General features: G+C 45.2%; 1 protein-coding gene across 1 annotated transcript; it reads right to left on the reverse strand.

Moving 5' to 3' along the window:
- Window positions 1–670: 670 nt before the first annotated feature.
- Window positions 671–21,061, reverse strand: smc1b (structural maintenance of chromosomes 1B). Its single transcript, XM_065022356.1, has 25 exons — window positions 20,900–21,061; window positions 20,501–20,689; window positions 18,905–19,017; window positions 18,563–18,766; window positions 17,846–18,084; window positions 17,509–17,767; window positions 16,488–16,628; window positions 16,335–16,417; window positions 13,820–14,027; window positions 13,340–13,525; window positions 12,937–13,122; window positions 12,597–12,743; window positions 12,258–12,395; window positions 11,866–11,982; window positions 10,995–11,101; window positions 9,185–9,326; window positions 6,049–6,194; window positions 5,677–5,830; window positions 5,173–5,277; window positions 4,851–5,004; window positions 4,226–4,380; window positions 1,985–2,136; window positions 1,467–1,536; window positions 1,269–1,379; window positions 671–1,076 (listed from the first exon to the last, which is right to left on the reverse strand). Exons 1-25 carry the CDS (start codon window positions 21,006–21,008, stop codon window positions 981–983), a joined length of 3,711 nt encoding a protein of 1,236 aa, XP_064878428.1. The 5' UTR covers window positions 21,009–21,061; the 3' UTR covers window positions 671–980.
- Between the last annotated feature and the right edge of the window lie 118 nt (window positions 21,062–21,179).

Consider the following 21,179-nt stretch of genomic DNA (forward strand, 5'->3'; position numbering starts at 1 on the left):
ACAGACACCTTAATGCATACTTTTAAATTATTATGTGAGCTAAACATACAAATAAAAAAATATATAAATATATTCGCCTTCAAGTATTTTTTAAAAAGAGTACTAATGTTACTTTCACCACTACAAAAAAAAACACATTTTAAATACAAGTAATTTTGTCCTTTGAACATTCCTATGGAGGACTGCTTCTACTGGGGATTGCCAGTATGGGTGAACGTTGGCTTCAGATTCTCAGTGGCCTATACATTGCATCAGCAATCCAGGGTTAGTATACATAATTGTTTTAAACCTAACCTTAGCCACACTGCTAACCTTATGCCTAACCCTAAATTAATACCAAAAAGCATTTTTGTTTTCATGAATTATTACCATCTAGCCAATTTTGACTGTGGATGTGGTATATAGTGGAAAGGTTCAGCCAAACCACTTCTGCATATTTAAAGTAGGCTGGTTTTTACATTTAAAAAATGGTTGTAATCAGAAGTCCTCATTGACCTGTAATAACATGGTATATTTGAAAAGCCTTGTTACAGCTCCTAAACTGGCACACTGCTGCCACCTGTTATCCACTATTCACATTGCACAATGCCATTTGATCTGTGTGATTTACAGGGATTTTGGGTTGTAATGATGAATAGATAATTCAGTCCAAAAGAACACAAAGACAATATAAAGAGGAAACGATTTATATGAAATATAAAGTAAAACAGTGAAATCGAACCCTGGTATATTAAAATGCTTCAAGCTAAACAATGATAGAAAAATATTGAGAGGGAGTACAACATCCTCAAACCTCCGGAATAAAAATCAACGTAACAAGCAATATATTAACATTAATAAACAAACATTTTAGGTGAATTCTTTTGGCAATCAATTGAAGATTGGTTTAGTACTATCCCAAGAGAAACAGGAAATCAGCTGTCAGGGTCTATCACATCAGGCCAATGAAGTATATCTTTGATTGTTCGTTCTTTCTTTCTTTACATCTCCTTCTCTCTCTCTGTTCCGTTCTCTTCGTTCAGGGGATAGGGACTTAGGTCCAGCGTCAGCATGCGGCTGAACATGCACTCGTTAAACTGAGAGAAAAAGAAAGACAGTTAAGTCACAGGGACTGATATCCTCGCCTCCTTCTCAAGACACATTGGAGGAAAGCAACCTAGGTTCTTCTTTGGTGTTTTGGGAAGAAGGCAAGGAGAGACGAGAAAGAGGCAGCAGAACCAGGCCGCGAGAGAAAGATGGTCTGGAATAAAGGTGTTTTGGTACTGTACCTCAGGGTAGACCCCTAGCAGAGCGTCAGCTCTAGAGTAGAACTCCTCCTTCAGAGAGATGACGATGATCTGGAGGCTCTCTCTCGACTGCTCCCTGATAAAGCTGGTCACCTGCATCCACAGAGACAGACAGGTCAGCTGTATTGCCATATTCGTAGCTACAGCCCATATTTAATCACAATTAAAATGTCAACTTGCTTTGCCAATATTGGTGTTGTCCAGGGCTGCATCAACCTCATCCAGGACAAAGAACGGAGCTGGACGGAAGCTGATTGAGAAAACACAAACATCAGACAGTGGTTCAGTGCTATAGGGTACCCTAGTGGTTAGAGCGTTGGACTGGTAACCGAAAGGTTGCAAGTTCATATCCACGAGCTGACAAAGTACAAATTTGTTGTTCTGCCCCTGAACAGGCAGTTAACCCACTGTTCCTAGGCCATCATTGAAAATAAGAATTTGTTCTTAACTGACTTGCCTAGTTAAAATAAAAAATAAATAAAAATACTGATGGGCATATCTCATGTCTGCTGTGTGTGTTAGCTGTGTAAAGCCAACACGAGAGCAGCGATGGCCTTCTCTCCTCCAGAAAGGTTGTCCACAGCCATGAACTTCTCTCTCTCTCACCTGTGTATGGCAAAACCAAAGCCAAGGCAGCGATGGCCTTCTCCCCTCCACAGGCTGTCCATGGCCATGAACCTTTTCTCTTTCTCTCTCACCTGTGTATTGCGAACACCAGAGCCAGGGCAGCGATGGCCTTCTCTCCTCCAGACAGGTTGTCCATGGCCATGAAGCGTTTCCCAGGAGCAATACAGTTGTAATTGATGCCATCCAGGTAGGGCTCATCTGGGTTCTCAGCACTCAGAATGGCCTGGAAGGAGCAGCACACATTCAGGCATATACACACCCATACATTACACCAGGGTTCGTACAGACAGTGGTGAGTCAAATTCAAGGACTTTTTCAAGCACTAATATTTATTTTCAAGGACCATCAATTTGTAATACTTCCTATTATGCAATTGTTTCTAGTCACCACCAGATGGCTGTATATCGCCACAACCTCATGAAAACAACGAACTAACTTACTAGTCATCACTACCTTAGAAGTGCCTCTCAATAATACGTGTTTCACTACTTATTTATTACATACAGGAGTCAGTAATGATGGTGTTGTAATTTGAGTAGTGATGAGCAGAGTTTTGGGACACGCCTACTGGTGAACACATGTCCTATTCACATTACTACACAATTCCAACTTAATGACTGTATTTATTGTCCATTTGGGAATCTACTACTTAATAGCTACAAAAAAGCATCTTGCTTCCAACTGGCAGCTTTAGTGTCGCCAGTCGGGAGAAGGGCGAGTGGGCAGTGAGGAAAACGGCATGTGATCAGCCACCAGAATGGCAGGAGCATGGCTGCCGCTTGAATATCGCAGGCACCCTGTGAATGAGGCAATTGCCAAAAACCTCCATAATGTAGAAGTGGCGCCAGCGCAGGAAGCAGTGTTGTCTTTCCCCCTTCAGGTGGCGCTTCAGGGCCGATTCACCCATGCTCGCAACGTCAAACTTGGACGCATTTTTTGCACATTACACGGTGCGGATTGGTTGGTTTCAGTGATGTAGTGGTAAATAAAGGTGGGTAAACTACAGGACCTGTCAACATTTTGGACACACTTACTCAGGTTTTTCTGTATTTTTATTATTTTCTACATTGTAGAATAATAGGGACGCCGTCAAAACTATGAAATAACACATATGGAATCATGTAGTAACCAAAAAAGTGTTAAACAAATACAAATATATTTAAAATTCTTCAAAGTAGCCACCCTTTGGCATGATGACAGCTTTGCACACGATTGGCATTGTCTCAACCAGCTTCACCTGGAATGTTTTTTCAACCGTCTTTAAGGAGTTCCCACATATGCTGAGCACTTGTTGGCTGCTTTTCCTTCACTCTGCGGTCCAACTCATCCCAAACCATCTCAGTTGGGCTGAGGTCGGGTGATTGTGGAGGCCAGGTCATCTGATGCCGCACTCCATCACTCTCCTTCTTGGTCAAATAGCCCTTACACAGCCTGGAGGTGTGTTGGGTCATTGTCCTCTTGAAACACAAATGATAGTCCCACTCAGCGCAAACCGGATGGGATGGCGTATCGCTGCAGAATGCTGTAGTAGCCATGCTGGTTAGCTGTGCCTTGAATTCTAAATAAATAATTGGCAGTGTCACCAGCAAAGCACCCCCACACCATCACACCTCCTTCTCCATGCTTCACAGTGGGAACCATACATGCAGAGATCATCTGTTCACCTACTCTGCGTCTTACAAAGACACAGCGGTTGGAAACAACATTTTCAAATTTGGACTCATCAGACCAAAGGACAGATTTCCACAGGTCTAATGTCTATTGCTTGTGTTTCTTGGCCAAAGCAAGTCTCTTCTTATTGTTGGTGTGATAAATAAAAGATCCCAGAAATGTTCCATTAGCACAAAAGGCAGGATTGTATCTACAATTGCCCGGCATTTTAGCTATCAATGTGACTTTTGGCTGTGCCTAATCAGCCAGTTCTGTCACTGCCTGGCTCAGTGGCAGTGTGGGTTGAATGAGTGAGCTCACCTGGCAACCACAGCGCGAAACACGTGAAGAAATAAAACTCAGTAGTCTGCCTGGAAATTAATTTGCAAGACCAATACATTTTTCTGATATTTTTCAGAAACGTATTTGCTCATGTTCTCCTCTCATTTGAAATGAAGTACTTTTGAAGTACCTACTTGAGAAAATGTCAGATTTTCAAGGTACTCCAAATGGAAGTACTTTAAGCACCTCAAGCACCTTTTGCAGACCCTGTTACACACACACATCCACAAACCCGATAAGTGCGTCTATTACACAGTAGTATGAAGATTGCTTTCAGGTGTGTGTGTACAAGTGTTTCTGTATGAGTAAAGCCTTCACACCTGAGCGCTGGTGTTCCTGCACAGTTGTTTGTAGATCTGGTCGATGACGACAGAGACGTGTTCAAAGCACTGACTGAAGAGTCTGAAGCGTTTGGCTTTAACCTGCTCAAACTCCTGGTTACTCCTTCTGGCTGCCTTGGTGCTGGCATCAAACGCTGGAGCACACAGAGGGAGACAGAGGCAATCAGATGAACATCATTGAGCCATACACACACACAGATATGTATTGCACCATGAACTTTAAGGGACCACAACAGAAAAAAGTGATTCACTTTATTGTGTTATACCTGTCAAGTTTTTTTAAATGTATGGAACCTCACTGAATATGGCTTTTTTAAACTGGCTATTTAAAATGTATGTCGATCAAAGATCTGTAGGCACTAAAAAGTTAGGTCCCACCGTGGTATTGGGAGAAGAAATGCTGCAATGCATTTGAAATATGCCACTCTAGCATCTTAAAAGTTTGTCACTAAAACCTGTTTCCTCTGGGTTTGAACTTTTTAGGGCCCTCAATGGGTTCCCACAATACACTCACCAAGACAAGTAAAGCGATAGCGTTTGTGTATTGAGGTGTGTGTCGCCACTATACAGTTGGTGTATTTAGGTGTGTTTCTGCACTTTGTACCGTCCACCACCCCCTGGAATTTGTCCTTGACCACCCTCATTTTCTCCAGGGCTTTAAGGTTGGGGGCTGTGGAGCGCTGTAGGACCCCCTCTAGAGAGGACACTGTCTCCTTAAGACGCTCTACCTGGGGGTCCACCTCCTCCCCTGCAAGATCCTGTTGGACATAAAGACACACACACAGGTTTGGACAGCATAACGTTAGATACATAACTGTCCTCTGGGGTGAATATAGTACATTAACTGTATGATATTGATCAGTTCTTAAAGCTAAGAGACTGAGAAGGGATACTGTATTGAGTGATGATTGATTAATGAGGTCTACCTTCAGCTCAGCTCCCAGGCCAGAGTAGTCGATGACCATCAGCGCCTCTCTCTCGTAGATGTCCATAGTGGTGCAGGTGCTCTCTGTGAGTGACTCTGAGTCCAGCTGGCAAGGCAAGATCAGTCAATCAGACATAAGAGAGAGAGAGAACTTTATTCTCCCCCGATAGTGAATTTGAATTACACATATGAGAGGTAAACAACTGTACATCCAAGTACACAATACACATTCAGTACAAGGAGAACGTGAACACAGCCCGTCATCTGGGCAGGTCCTGGATTTTACAGCCCTACTGTACACTACCATGGTCTATGCCCCCCCCCCACTCTGTCTTTGATAGTGGAGGCTACTGAGGGGAGGAAAGCTCATAATAATGGCTAGAACGGAGCAAATGGAACTGCATCAAACATATAAAAAACATTTATTTCGCTCCAGCCATTACGACGAGCCCGTATTCCCCAATTAACATGCTACCAACCTCCTGTGGTCTCTAGTCTGTCCTACCTGCACCTCACTGATCTCGTCCAAGCTGCCAGACAGCAGCGTGATGGGCAGGCCCTGGATCTTACAACCTAGCAGCAGGTTGTGTTTCCAGATCCTCAACTGCTCCAGGGCTGTCTCAGCTGAGATAACCTCCCTTTGCAGCTTCACCTGCTCTCTGGTGGGGAGAAGGGTTAGACAATGGAGAGGGGACAGAGAAAGGAAGAAGAGAAGGGGGAGGGAGATAAAGAGAAAACAGAAAATGAAGAGGGATCGGGCGGCGAGAGGAGAAGATCAGCTTTTAGAGAGGGCGATGAGACCAGTGAAGTGACCTGCAATCGATTTGATACACTGGACAAAAATAACTGACAGCAGAACAGCCACAGTCAGTAGTACCTGGAGCTCTCCTGAAGGCTCTTCATCGTTTGGTCCACCTGGGCCTTAGAGTCAAAAGCCTGGGTCTTCTTCCCCAGCAGATGATTCTTCAGATCCAACACTTTAGATTGACTCTCTTCCATCACCACCAGCAGCTTCTCTTCCTCCTAGCGGAGACACAAGAGAACAACACAACACTGGGATTACATTCTGTGTGATTTTAGAGGAGGATTTGAGAAGCTGATGGGAAAAGGGAAGGAAGGGATGTATGAAGGGACAAGAAAGGAGATAACATGAGAGGGAAGTTGTCACGCCCTGGTCTAAGTATTTTGTGTTTTTCTTCATGTATTGGGTCAGGCCAGGGTGTGGCATGGAGTTTTTCTATTGTGGTGTGTTTTGTCTGGGGGTTTTGGTGTGTATGTTAGTGGGATTGTAGCTTAGTAGGGTGTTCTAGGAAAGTCTATGGCTGTCTGGAGTGGTTCTCAATCAGAGGCAGGTGTTTATCGTTGTCTCTGATTGGGAACCATATTTAGGCAGCCATATTCTTTGGTTGTATTGTGGGTGATTGTCCTTAGTGTCTTGATGTCCTTATTCTGTGGTAGTTTGCACCAGTTTAGGCTGTTTCGGTTTTCATTACGTTTATGGGTTTGTTGAGTTTGTATTTTGATTTGTGTTACGTTGTTTTATTAAACATGGATCGAAATCTACACGCTGCAGTTTGGTCCGACTCTCCTTCACCAATAGAAAACCGTTATAGAATCACCCACCACCAACGGACCAAGCAGCGTGTCAACAGGCAGGAGCAGCCCAAAGAGGAGAAGCGCTATAAGGATTTCTGGACATGGGAGGAAATCCTAAACGGAGAAGGACCCTGGGCTCAGGCTGGAGAATATCGCCGCCCCAAGGAGGAACTGGAGGCGGTGAAAGCTGAGAGGCGCAGATATGAGGAGGCAGCACGGCGACGCGGACGTAAGCCTGAGAATCGGCCCCAAAAATTTCTTGGGGGGTGGCTAAGGGAGAGTGTGGCAGAGTCAGGAGTCAGACCTGAGCCAACTCTCCCTGTTTATCGTGAGGAGCCAAGGAGGAGACCAGAACCAGAGCCGGTGTTGGAGGTGAGCGAAACAGAGACTGTGAAGGAGTTAATGGGGAAATTGGAGGAGAGAGAAATGAGGGAGTTGCTGTGTTGGTGCTTTTTGCATGGAATTCGACCGACGGAACGTGTCAGGGATTTGATGGCACCTGGGTTAGCGCTCCATACTCGTCCTGAGGTGCGTGTTAGTCGGCTGGTGAAGTTGGTGCCAGCCTCACGCACCAGGCCTCCTGTGCACATCCCTAGCCTTACACGTCCTGTGCCAACACTGCTCTCAAGATCTCCAGTACGCCTTCACGGTCTAGCCCATTCTGTGCCACCTCCACTCTAGTCCTCCGGTAGCAGCTCCCCGCACCAGGCTTCCTGTGCGTGTCCTCGATCCAGTTCCAGCACCACGCACCAGGCCTTCAGTGCGCCTCGCCTGTTCAGCGCAGCCAGAGCCTGTCTCCTCTCCTGCGCTGCCGGAGCCTCCCGCCTGTTTAGCGCAGCCAGAGCCTGTCTCCTCTCCTGCGCTGCCGGAGCCTCCCGCCTGTTTAGCGCAGCCAGAGCCTGTCTCCTCTCCTGCGCTGCCGGAGCCTCCAGTCTGCCCAGCGCCGCCAGTGCTCCCAGTCTGCCCAGCGCCGCCAGTCTGCCCAGCGTCGCCAGTCTGCCCAGCGCCGCCAGTGCTCCCAGTCTGCCCAGCGCCGCCAGTGCTCCCAGTCTGCCCAGCGCCACCAGTCTGCCCAGCGCCGCCAGTCTGCCCAGCGTCGGCAGTCTGCCCAGCGTCGCCAGTGCTCCCAGTCTGCCCAGCGTCGCCAGTCTGCCCAGCGCCGCCAGTCTGCCCAGCGCCGTCAGTCTGCCAGACTCTTCCAGATCTGCCAGTCAACCAGACTCTTCCAGATCTGCCAGTCAGCCACTCTTCCAGATCTGCCAGTCAGCCAGACTCTTCCAGATCTGCCAGTCAGCCAGACTCTTCCAGATCTGCCAGTCAGCCAGACTCTTCCAGATCTGCCAGTCAGCCAGACTCTTCCAGATCTGCCAGTCAGCCAGACTCTTCCGGATCTGCCAGTCAGCCAGGATCTGCCAGTCAGCCAGGATCTGCCAGTAGCACCAGTCAGCCAGGATCTGTCAGTCAGCCAGGATCTGCTGAGACCACCAGCCAGCCAGGATCTGGTAGATTTATCTACCTGCCTGAGCTTCCTCTCACTCCTGAGCTTCCTCTCACTCCCGAGCTTCCTCTCACTCCCGAGCTTCCTCTCACTCCCGAGCTTCCTCTCACTCCCGAGCTTCCTCTCACTCCCGAGCTTTCTCTCACTCCCGAGCTTTCTCTCACTCCCGAGCTGCCTCAGTCCCGAGCTGTCCTTCAGTCCCGATCTGCTCCTCAGTCCAGTGGGGTTCTGGGTGAGGACTACTAGGCCATGGTCGGCGGCGAGGGTGGACTATCCAGGGACGCGAGGAGAGGGGACTAAGACATTTATTGAGTGGGGTCCACGTCCCGCGCCGGAACCGCCACCATGGACAGACGCCCACCCGGACCCTCCCTATTTGTTTTGAGGTGCGTTCGGGAGTCCGCACCTTAGGGGGGGGGGTTCTGTCACGCCCTGGTCTAAGTATTTTGTGTTTTTCTTCATGTATTGGGTCAGGCCAGGGTGTGGCATGGAGTTTTTCTATTGTGGTGTGTTTTGTCTGGGGGTTTTGGTGTGTATGTTAGTGGGATTGTAGCTTAGTAGGGTGTTCTAGGAAAGTCTATGGCTGTCTGGAGTGGTTCTCAATCAGAGGCAGGTGTTTATCGTTGTCTCTGATTGGGAACCATATTTAGGCAGCCATATTCTTTGGTTGTATTGTGGGTGATTGTCCTTAGTGTCTTGATGTCCTTATTCTGTGGTAGTTTGCACCAGTTTAGGCTGTTTCGGTTTTCATTACGTTTATTGTTTTGTTCGAGTTTGTATTTTGATTCGTGTTACGTTGTTTTATTAAACATGGATCGAAATCTACACGCTGCAGTTTGGTCCGACTCTCCTTCACCAATAGAAAACCGTTACAGAAGTTGAGAAAAGGAGAGAACGGAGGAGAGGAGGTATGTTTTGCCTGCTTCTGTTCTTCCACTCTGCACTGCTCCTTGGCGATGGTCTCCTCTAGTTTCTTCATCTTCTTCCTCTGCTGCTCCAGTTGACCCTGTTCATACTCCAGCTGGGCCTTCAGACAGGTCCGCTGAGACTCAAACTCCAACCTAGGAGAGGGGTGGGAAAAGAGAGGGGGGTTGATTACACTCAGGCAGTGACAGAAAAGAGATGTGGGAGAGGAGATGGCCAGAAAAAAATATAATAATATTTGCGAACAATACACAGTGCATTCGGAAAGTATTCAGACCCCTTGACTTTTGCCACATTTAGTTACGAGGCACAGAACTGGAGAAGGGTACCAAAACATTTAAGAACAAAGTGTCCTCCGTTCTTAAATGGAAGAAGTTTGGAACCACCAAGACTCTTCCTAGAGCTGGCCGCCTGGCCAAACTGAGCAATTGGAGCAGAAGTGCCTTGGTCAAGGAGGTGACCAAGAACCCGATGGTCACTCTGACAGAGCTCCAGAGTTCCTCTGTGGAGATGGAAGAACCTTCCAGAAGAACAACCACCTCTGCAGCACTCCATCAATCAGGCCGTTATGGTAGAATGGCTAGACAGAAGTCACTCCTCAGTAAAAGGCACATGACAGCCCACTTAGAGTTTGCCAAAAGGCATCTGAAGGATTCTCAGACCATGAGAAACAAGATTCTCTGATCTGATAAAACCAAGATTGAACTCTTTGGCCTGAATGCCAAGTGTCATGTATGGAACCTGGCTACATCCATACGGTGAAGCATGGTGGTGGTACTATTATGCTCTCCTCCCAGGCCTTTTCATCTTTGAATTTATATGGTGATTGGCATCTACACTTTCACCACAACGATAGGCAAAACATTTTGTCTTTCAATCACCCACGTGGGTATAATCAATGAGGAGATGGCACATGGGTACCTGCTTCTATAAACCAATGAGGAGATGGCACGTGGGTACCTGCTTCTATAAACCAATGAGGAGATGGCACGTGGGTACCTGCTTCTATAAACCAATGAGGAGATGGCACGTGGGTACCTGCTTCTATAAACCAATGAGGAGAGGCAGGACTTGCAGCGTGATCTGCGTCAGAAATAGGAATTACTTCTATTTTAGCCCTTGGCATCGCAGACGAGCAGTGTGGGTGCAATAATTGAATAACATGGATTTGCGCCGCTCGCGCACGCGACGTGTCCGGTCTGTTCAGCATGTAAGACAACACAGGAGTGGCTTCGGGACATTTCTCTGAATGTCCTTGAGTGGCCCAGCCACAGCCCGGACTTAAATTCGATCAAACATCTCTGGAGAGACCTGAAAATAGCTGTGCAGCGACGCTTCCCGTGCAACCTGACATTGCTTGAGAGGATCCGCAGAGAATAATGGGAGAAACTCTCCAAATACAGGTGTGCCAAGCTTGTAGCATCATACCCAATAAGACTCGAGGCTGTAATTGCTGCTAAAGGTGCTTTAACAAAGTACTGAGTAAAGGGTCTGAATACTTATGTAAATGTGATTTTTCCATTTTTTATCTTTAATACATTTGCTAAAATTTCTAAAAACCTGTTTTTGTTTTGTCATTATGAGGTATTGTGTGTAGATTGAGGGGATTTAAAAAAATACATTTTAGAATAAGGTTGTAATGTAACAAAATGTGGAAAAAGTCAAGGGGTCTGAACACTTTCCGAATGCACTGTACACCGTATAAGAACAAGCATACTGTACAATCAGTCCATATAAACTTGTTAGCATCATCGTTCCATAGACCATATGTACTGTATGTAATGTGGGGAGGTCCAGTCCAATACCGTTTCCTGTCTACATCCTGCTGCTGTTTGAGATGCTCCTGTTCATACTCCCTGATGTTGGCCACTCCTATCTCAGCACAGAAGTCTGAGAACACCACGTCCTCCATCTGAACACAGAACAATAACAACAACATGACCACGAACCTGGTTCCCCTAGACATAGTAGGCATAACGTTCCTACTCTATGGCAGTGACATACTACAAATATTTGGTAGTGCGGCAGGTAACCTAGCGGTTAGAGCGTTTGGCCGGGAATCAAAAGGTCACTGGTTCGAATCCCCAAGCAGACAACGTTTAAAATCTGTTAATGTGATCTTGATCCAGGGCACGTTGTTCCTGTAAATCTCTCTGGATAAGAGTGTCTGCTAAATTATGTGAAAGTATAGTCCCACGTGGCTCAGTTGGTAGAGCATGGCACTTCCCACTTTGAAGTGTTGGGTTCAATTCCCACTTGACTTCAACATGTCTACTTTCTTCTTTTCCAACAAGAGCATAGTAGGCCATCAACAGTTTTTCAGTCTTGGGCCGATGTTTTCGAGTTTTTAAAATGTATGCACTCACGATTGTAAGTCTCTCTGGATAAGAGCGTCTGCTAATTGATGTAAAACCTTTGATGTTGTTTGTGTTAGCTATGACACGCCACTAGTAACAGGTGTCTGCTATTTAGCGGATGCTCTTATCCAGAGCGACTTACGATAGAAATTAGAGTTAAATGCCTTGCTCAAGGGCATATCGACAGTTTTTTTCCCCTTAGCCGTCTCAGGGATTCAAACCAACAACCTTTTGGTTACCAGCCCAATGCTTTTAACCGCTAGGCTACCTGCCAATTTAGACATTATTCTAAATAGTCTTGGTAGCAGTGCGTCCTGACCTGGTTGATCCTGTCTTGAAGCTTCTTCATCTCCAGCTCCTTGATCTCCATGTTCTCTTTCTGCATCTCCAGCTGAGACTCCACGTTGGCCAGCTCAGCCTCCAGGCGAGACATCTCCTGAAGGGAGAGACATGCAAGTTGTCAAGACATGAGATGTGCGCGACATGGGCCACAGATTGAGAAAACTCTTACAGTATTGAGAGACTTACAGTAGAGCGCATGCATACATTTTCAAAACTCAAAAACATCACCCAAGCTGAAAAACTGTTGATGGTTTACTATGCTCTTTTTGGAGTAAAAATAAGTAGACGCATGTTGAATTCAAGTAGAAGTGGTGGTTTGCAGATGGTGTAGTCAGAGTAAGTTACAGTAACAGTGTTAGTGTAGTTTACCGCGTGGCAGTTGGGAATGCTCTTCTTGCGGAGGGTGTCCAGTTCAGTGTGGGAGTACTTCAGACGGGTCTGAACCCCCTGAGCCTGAGACTGGATCTGTTTCAGCTCAGGCTCCTTACGCTTCAGCTTCACCAGACCCTGTCACATGACACAGGAAGTGTAAATAAAGAACTGTCTCAGATAATTGGTCAGAAAAACTATACTCCTTGAGCCAGAGAGAATACGTTTGCGGTTTTGCAGTGCATATTATAGAATCAAGACTTACAATAATAAAAAATGTATTAGATTCCCAGACTTTCAAAATCTAGATTCTGAAAGTATGCAAAGACCCAGACTCACACGTAGCTCTGCAGTCAGCTGTTCTTTGAGATCCTTCAGCTTGGTCATGTCCTTCTCGTCCCAGCGCCGGGCCTTGCTCCGCAGGTGGCTGGAGCCCCCAGAGATCACCCCTGACTTGGAGAACATGGTACCGTCCAGAGCCACCGTCTGGGGGAAAATATCGAGGTGGGTGCTACCACAGTAAAGTGGATGGGGGGGAACTCTGACTGGCTGGCTGGTTGACTGACTAATTGTGCATGTTTGAGATTGTCCACTGTACATTGCAGTCGGACTGCACAGAATTACTGATCTATATATCTCCTTGAATCCCTCAAACAAGCTGAATGACTGACTAACTCACCTTGAGTCGCTCAGGCCCGTCGAAGGCGATGGCTCTGGCCTCTTTGAGTGTCTCACAGACCAGAGCGTTGCCACACACAAACTGGATGACTTTCTTCAGCTGAGGAGCGGTAGGGGAACACTGCACCACGTCCACCATCATCTTAGCTCCACGCACCCTGCGCAGCCGCTCATTCAGAGGGCTCACCTGGGAAGGGACAGGGAGATGGGACAGCCTCAGTGAGGTTTGTGTGTTGGGTGTGTTAATCAAAGCCTCTGTTGTTAGTTTTAGGTAGTTCTGGTTGTGTTTCTCCATCCCCCATCCCTCAGCTTTATAGCAAATGTAGCGGAGCTGCCGTTTTGTTGTTTTTTAAATTAAGGAGTAGGCCTACAAACAATCTCAACTTCTTTGTCCACTGACTCACGTCCAGGTAATCTATGGGTAAGAAGGTTTCTGGTTCGGCCCTCTCCTCTTTGACAAAGCGGATGCAGTCCCGAGCCACCTTCTCTGACGACACTACTATGGCGTTCATGTAGCGTCCAAACACCTTGGTGACGGCCAGCTGGTACTTCTTATGGATGGGGCTGCACAGGTCCACCAGACGACCTAACTGGGAAATAGAGGAACAAATACACCCTGGCAGAAATCTTCCTCTGGATGCTGACAAAGATTTTGGAAGATCCTACGAGACCTTTAGATAGATCTTACTGGATACTAGTAACAGGATCTTAAAATATCTCAAGATTCTACGAGATCCTAAACAAGGTTGCTACCAAGGCAATCCCTACAAGCTCACATTCAAATGACTGCAATAAGGGATGAGGGGGGAGTGCACTATGGAAGATTTTATTTTCCCAGTTTGATCTAATGAGGTGTTGGTGGCATTGAGACAGGGATGTCTCACCAGTGTGTCAGGGTAGAGTCTGCGGAGGTTTTCCAGGACCTCGTTGCGTTGCTGCTGCCTCTTACTCTCCTGGCTGTCCAGCCTGGCGTTCTGCAGCTCTCCCAGTACCTCCCCTAACTCTTGGTTCACCTCCTCCCCCCTCACCCTCCCTCTCTGCAGTTCCGCAGACAGCACCTCCTCCTGCTGACGAGACTCCTCCAGAGAGCTCCTGAACAGAAGAAAAACAAATACAGTTTGTCACTCTTTTCCCTTCTTTCTCCCTCTTTCCTTTTCTCTCTCTCCTTCACACTCTTATCTATCTCTCTCTCCTTCTCGTTCTCTCTCTCAGTAGTTTTGTATGTCAGCACAGCCAAGAGAAGCTTTATAAAGAATGGGGTGCTTAACACTGACAAATGTATTTAAGTAGTGTTCTCCTTCAAAAAATAACAGCAACACATACATACAATAGGGGTGGGAATTGCCAGGGGCCTCCCAATACGACATTATCACGATACTTAGATGCCGATACGATATGTATCGTAGTTCTCATGATTCTATGTATTGCGATTCGTTACTGAGTTTTTATTGCAATTTGATGTTCCAAACATATTGCTCACTATATGTCTGCTGCAGATAGACTTATAAAATGAGTTTGATCAGTCATGGAAATAAGTGCTGAAAACATGTTGATTCAATATTTAAAAAGAAGATGGAGAACACACTATAGGATCAAAAATAGCTGAGTTTTGGCACAGGCACAGCCGACTAGCGCTACCTAGCAAAAATCTATTAAAAATTGTCCAAAAGACTTTGAAGTCAAAGTATTTATATATCGTCCAAAATAATATTGTGATATGTAACTACAGTTGAAGTCGGAAGTTTACATACAATTAGGTTGGAATCATTAAAACTAGTTTTTCAACCACTACACAAATTTCTTGTTAACCAACTATAGTTTTGGCAAGTCGGTTAGGACATCTAGTTGGTGCATGACACAAGTCATTTTTCCAACAATTGTTTACAGACAGAATATTTCACTTATAATTCACTGTATCACAACTCCAGTGGGTCAGAAGTTTACATACACTAAGTTGAATGTGCCTTTAAACAGCTTGGACAATTCCAGAAAATTATGTCATGGCTTTAGAAGCTTCTCATTTGAGTCAATCGGAGGTGCACCTGTGGATGTATTTCAAGGCCTACCTTCAAACTCAGTGCCTCTTTGCTTGACATCATAGGAAAATTAAAAGAAATCAGCCAAGACCTCAGAAAATAAATTGCAGACCTCCACAAGTCTGGTTCATCCTTGGGAGCAATTTCCAAACGCCTGAAGGTACCACGTTCATCTGTACAAACAATAGTAGGCAAGTATAAACACCATGGGACCACGCAGCCATCATACCGCTCAGGAAGGAGACACGTTCTGTCTCCTAGAGGTGAACATACTTTGGTGCGAAAAGTGCAAATCAATCCCAGAACAACCGCAAAGGACCTTGTGAAGATGCTGGAGGAAACGGATACAAAAGTATATATATCCACAGTAAAACGAGTCCTATATCGACATAACCTGAAAGGCCGCTCAGCAAGGAAGAAGCCATTGCTCCAAAACCGCCATAAAAAAGCCAGACTACGGTTTTCAACTGCACATGGGTACAAAGATCGTACTTTTGGGAGAAATGTTCTCTGGTCTGATGAAACAAAAATAGAACTGTTTGGCCATAATGACTATTGTTATGTTTGGAGGAAAAAGGGGGAGGCTTGCAAGCAGAAGAACACCATCCCAACTGTGAAACACGGGGGTGGTAGCATCATGTTGTGGGGTTGCTTTGCTGCAGGAGGGACTGGTGCACTTCACAAAATAGATGGCATTATGAGGAAGAACAATATGTGGATATATTGAAGCAACATCTCAAGACATCAGTCTTCTTCAAGTTAAAACTTGGTCGCAAATGGGTCTTCCAAATGGACAATAAACCCAAGCAAACTTCCAAAGTTGTGGCAAAATGCCTTAAGGACAACAAAGTCAAGGTATTGGAGTGACCATCACAAAACCCTGACCTCAATCCTATAGAAAATTTGTGGGCAGAACTGAAAAAGCATGTGCAAGCAAGACCTATAAACCTGACTCAGTTACACCAGCTCTGTCAGGAGGAAAGGGCCAAAAGTCACCCAACTTATTGTGGGAAGCTTGTGGAAGGCTACCCAAAATGTTTGACCCAAGTTAAACAATTTAAAGGCAATCCTACCAAATACTAATTGAGTGCATGTAAACTTATGACCCACTGGGAATGTGATGAATGTGAATCTGAAATAAATCATTCTCTCTACTATTATTCTGACATTTCACATTCTTAAAATAAAGTGGTGACCCTAACTGACCTAAGACAGAGAATTTTTACGAGAATTAATTGTCAGGAATTGTGAAAAACTGAGTTTAAATGTATTTGGCTAAGGTGTATGTAAACTTCCGACTTCAACTGTATCTATTTTTTCACTCATCAGTAACCAATAACATACACCACAACACATGACTTACTTGCAGGTGTTGGTGTACTCCTCCAGTTTATCTGCTCTCCTGGTGAAGTCCCCCAGCTGAGTATGGCTGTGCTTAATGCTTACCTATATACACAGAGAAAGTCAACACCAATTTCTGTTTTCACACAAACACACTTTACTCTCTAGTACCTACCTCCACTTCTTTCTTCCTCCGCTGGTCAAACTCGATTTTCTGGTGGTCAGCCTTGACCTCCCAGTGCATCTTCTTAGTCTGCTGGGACAGGAGGGCCCCCTGCTTCCTGGCCAGCTCCTTCAGCTCCTTATAGCGCTCCAACTAGACACACAGAATATACACACACACCAACTTTAAACATCTGCTATCTGAGCAGCTAACCGATCGCTGCAGCTGTACATAGTCCATCAGTAAATAGCCCACCCAATTTACCTACCTCATCCCCATACTGTTTTTATTTATTTACTTTTCTGCTCTTTTGCACACCAGTATCTCTACCTGCACATGACCATCTGATCATTTATCACTCCAGTGTTAATCTGCTAAAATTGTAATTATTCGCCTACCTCCTCATGCCTTTTGCACACAATGTATATAGACTCTTTTTTTTTTTTTCTACTGTGTTATTGACTTGTTCATTGTTTACTCCATGTGTAACTTTGTGTTGCTGTCTGTTCACACTGCTATGCTTTATCTTGGCCAGGTCGCAGTTGTAAATGAGAACTTGTTCTCAACTAGCCTAACTGGTTAAATAAAGGTGAAAAAAATAAATAAACACACACACACACACATAGCACATGGACCTAAACTACACTGAACAAAAATATAAACGTAACATGTAAAGTGTTGGTCCCATATTTCATAAGCTGAAATCCCTGGGTCGCTCCTCTTTTCAGTTCGCTGCAGCTAGCGACTGGAATGAGCTGCAAAAAACACTCAAACTGGACAGTTTCTTCATTCAAAGACTCAATCATTGACACTCTTACTGACAGTTGTGGTTACTTCGCGTGATGTATTGTTGTCTCTACCTTCTTGCCTTTGCGCTGTTGTCTGTGCCCAATAATGTTTGTACCATGTTTTGTTGCTACCATGTTGTTGTCATGTTGTGTTGCTACCATGCTGTGTTGTCATGTGTTGCTGCCATGCTATGTTGTTGTCTTAGGTCTCTCTTTATGTTGTGTTGTGGTGTCTCTCTTATTACCTGTTCCTCCTCCAGCTGTATGTCAGCCTTCCGGTCGGTCAACTCTTCCTGGGCATGTCTCTCATAGTCCCTCCAGGCCCTCTCCAGCTCCTGGAGCTCCTGATGGAACTCAGCCAGCTCCTCCTCTTTCTTGGCACCCATCCTCTGGCTCTTCTCCAGGGCCCCACGGGTATCATCTACCTTCTTTAGGTGGTGGGCCGTATTCACCTTGGCCTTGATGTACTGGGACCGACGCAGGGACAGGGTCTGCTCCTGCCCACTAGGGGAGAGGTTAGTTTAGTTAGTAATAAACACACTCACCTCTCTCTACACACACTCCCTCCTGACTCCTACTCACCGGATCTCCTTCTCAATCTGCTGCAGCTCTCTGGTAAAGCGTCCATGTTCTTTCTTCTGGGCCTTGATGCTCTGCTCCCACCCATTCAGTCCTGTCTTCTGACCGGCCACAGCCTCCTGTCTCTTCCTCAGGGTCTTTGACAGGGCACTCAGGCCCTGCTGGTTGTGGTACAGCTGGAACAGGTTTAGCTGCAGCCTCCCCTGGTTCAGGTCGTCCACCAACTCCTGGTACTTCTGGGCCTGAGGATGAAGAGAGGGACAGGGTTCATTTTTAAAATTTATTTAACCTTTATTTAACTTGGCAAGTCAGTTAATAAGAACAAATTCTTATTTACAATGGCGGCCTACACCGACCACACCCGGACGACGCTGGGCCAATTGTGCGCCGCCTTACGGGACTCCCAATCACGGCCGGTTGTGATACAGCCTGGATTTGAACTAGGGTGTTTGTAGTGACACCTCTAGCACTGCGATGCAGTGCCTTAGACCGCTGCGCCACTCGGGAGCCTAAGAGCATATACATGAATTGAGCAATAAACATTGTGAATTGAAATTCCAAAACTTTTCCATGACTTTTAACCACATTTCCAGATTGTCGTAATGATTTAATGTGACTGGGTAAAAAGCAAGTTGTCATTTACTAACTGTTACGACAGTGTTATGTTAAGTCTTATGCCAGATAAATGGAGAATATCCCCTCTCTGTGTTCTTATCCTACCTCCACTTTCTCTGAGGAGACCTGCTTCTTCTCTGCGGTGGCTGTCCTCTTCTTGTTGAAGTGGAACTGCGTGTCTTCTTTAGCCTTCTGCAGAGCCTCCTTCTTCCTGTCATAGTCATCAGACAGCTCCAGAGACTGGCTGATGCGCTCAAACATCTTGGTCCGCTCCTTGGGGTTCTTCATGGCGATGGACTCCACCGCCCCCTGTATGGAGTCACAGGAAATATAAAACAGAGGTCACTATTAAACTGTCTCAGAATTTCTTATGTACTTTAATGAATGGCACTGTAATTAGCTACATTATGATAAAATACTAGCAGTTGTGTGTGTGTGTTTGCTTACCTGGAATACCAGACAGTTTCTAGCTTTAGTCACAATGCCTATCTTCTCCAGTTCCTCTGTGTACTTGGCAAGGGTGATTTGTCTGCCATTGATGCGATACTCAGAGGAGTCCCCTGGAAGATACACAACATTAGTGCATACAGTACAGTAAAGTAGCACAATCATTAGTTGAGCTACTATTTACATACACTACTGGATAAAAATGTTGCTAAATATTTGCTGAATAAGTCAGACCAGGACAGAATATTTGCTGAATAAGACAGACCAGGACAGAATATTTGCTGAATAAGACAGACCAGGACAGAATATTTGCTGAATAAGACAGACCAGGACAGAATATTTGCTGAATAAGACAGACCAGGACAGAATATTTGCTGAATAAGACAGACCAGGACAGAATATTTGCTGAATAAGACAGACCAGGTCAGAAGGTAAAACAACGTTGAAAAGACATTCCGGACGTTGAAGTTAGGTTCTATTTAGGTTCTAAATTAAAGGTGAAAATGTGTATTTTCGGGATGTTTAAAATACATATTTTATAGGAAGTTGCAAAGGCGTCTTTTCCGGACATTGAAATCAGGCTCATTTTTGGTTCTGAATGAAAGTTGAAAAGATGTAATTTATAGATGTCTATGTTTGGGCCAAATCAAGGCGGGTCAAAATCAATGTCCGTGAACGTTGAAGTCAAGGCGGGTCCGGACTGCACCAAAAAAGTCCGGTCCGGACCAAAAACAGACGCCCGAAACTGGGGTGTAGCCTACCATGTCAGCCTGCAATGGAATTTTATGAATGCCTATCCATGTAGTAGGCCCACAGTTTTTAAAACAAGCTGTTACATTGGCTTTGTTAGTCCTTATTCCTGTGACTAATCAATTGGGCTATTTAAGCTCTGAATATCAGCTACCCAACTTTATCAGGAGTTATTGTGAGCTTATTTGCAATGTGTTTACTCAACAGGAAATGCAGAAGTATTTTATTTTAGGCTATGATCAGCTTGTCAAAAATGGACAGAGACAAACGTGAAATCACTGATCATGACAATGGGGTGAAACTCTTGGACAACATTTGTGATTGTCCATTCCATATCGTCCATTTTACTTTGACCTGTCCAGTTTTTAGAATATGTTATTTGTTAACATGACAGAGCATGGTTGAATTTGATTGGGTGCCATTTGGGTTAAGCTATTTGATCAGGGAGAAACCGGTATGATGTAGAAAGTGTCCATCTCATTACACTGTCATACATTTGATCTCCAGCCTGTAGGCTACAGAAAAATCCAAATACGATTTATGTTATATCCTATTTATGCTATATGATTTATGTTATTAAGATACATTTTTTGACGGAATGTTGGTGGAGTGCTGCAGCAAAGGGCGGCATCAGCGATCACATTAAAACCCATATGCCACTGGTTGAGAGAAATTGTCATTGTTTTAGGGCAAAATTAGGTGAGGTGTTATGTGTTGTTTTTGGGAGATGGGTCATCAACCCTGCCTAATGAGCGGGCCGGCCGTGGCATGAGTCCACTAGATAACAATGTTTTCTCATATGAAATAAGTCTATAGTTACTAGCCCTTCGATGCAATCCAACTCACCCGATATGCTCCTACAGAAGTTGAGCTCCTCTCCGTTGTCGTCGCAGTAGCGCATGGTGACGCTGGCCGTGGTGGACACCGGCTTGCCAATGTGGGCTCCGTGGATGAGGTCCCTGGTGTGCTTCACGCGGAGAGTCGCTGCCCGTTCCCCCATCACGAAGCTCAGGGCATCCATCACGTTCGACTTACCTATGGAAAGATGTTGCAAAGTGAAATGCCAGCAAGGTATGTATGAAACGTATTTTCAGAACTATCCACTACCTGTCTGGTATTGCCAGTGACTACACACCATGCTAAAACGCAGACAAGTTTAGCAAGCCCATATTGGGTTCATTGCAAAGCTAACGTTAGCTAGCAAGCAAGTTGATCAAGATAAAACAAAAGTTCAAGATAACTTACCGGATCCATTTGTGCCAATAATACAGTTAAACCTTTTAAAAGGTCCAATTACTTGCTTCCCTCGCCAAGACTTAAAATTATCCACATCCAACTGCTTTAGAAAACCCATTTTGGGCAGCTAGGTCGTTAAAAACAGTTTTTGTCAAGTTTTTCCTCAGAAGAGCGCCGCGGAGTGGAAGCCTTCTCCTTTGGCGGGAAACACTCAAATAAGAGCATTGGTAAAGGTTGCTAAATCTACATTAGAATATATTTTTGTTATAATATATAAAACATTTTTTTT

This window comes from Oncorhynchus nerka, linkage group LG9a (assembly GCF_034236695.1).
Source record: "Oncorhynchus nerka isolate Pitt River linkage group LG9a, Oner_Uvic_2.0, whole genome shotgun sequence".
Lineage (NCBI taxonomy): Eukaryota > Metazoa > Chordata > Actinopteri > Salmoniformes > Salmonidae > Oncorhynchus > Oncorhynchus nerka.

Coding starts and splice junctions, on each gene's coding strand:
- smc1b (XM_065022356.1), bottom strand. CDS start 21,008: ATGGGTTTTCTAAAGCAGTTGGATGTGGATAATTTTAAGTCTTGGCGA. Junction 16,418..16,487: donor GGAGGAAGAAAGAAGTGGAG/GTAGGTACTAGA, acceptor CTGTGTATATAG/GTAAGCATTAAGCACAGCCA. Junction 13,526..13,819: donor GACTCTACCCTGACACACTG/GTGAGACATCCC, acceptor TCTATTTCCCAG/TTAGGTCGTCTGGTGGACCT.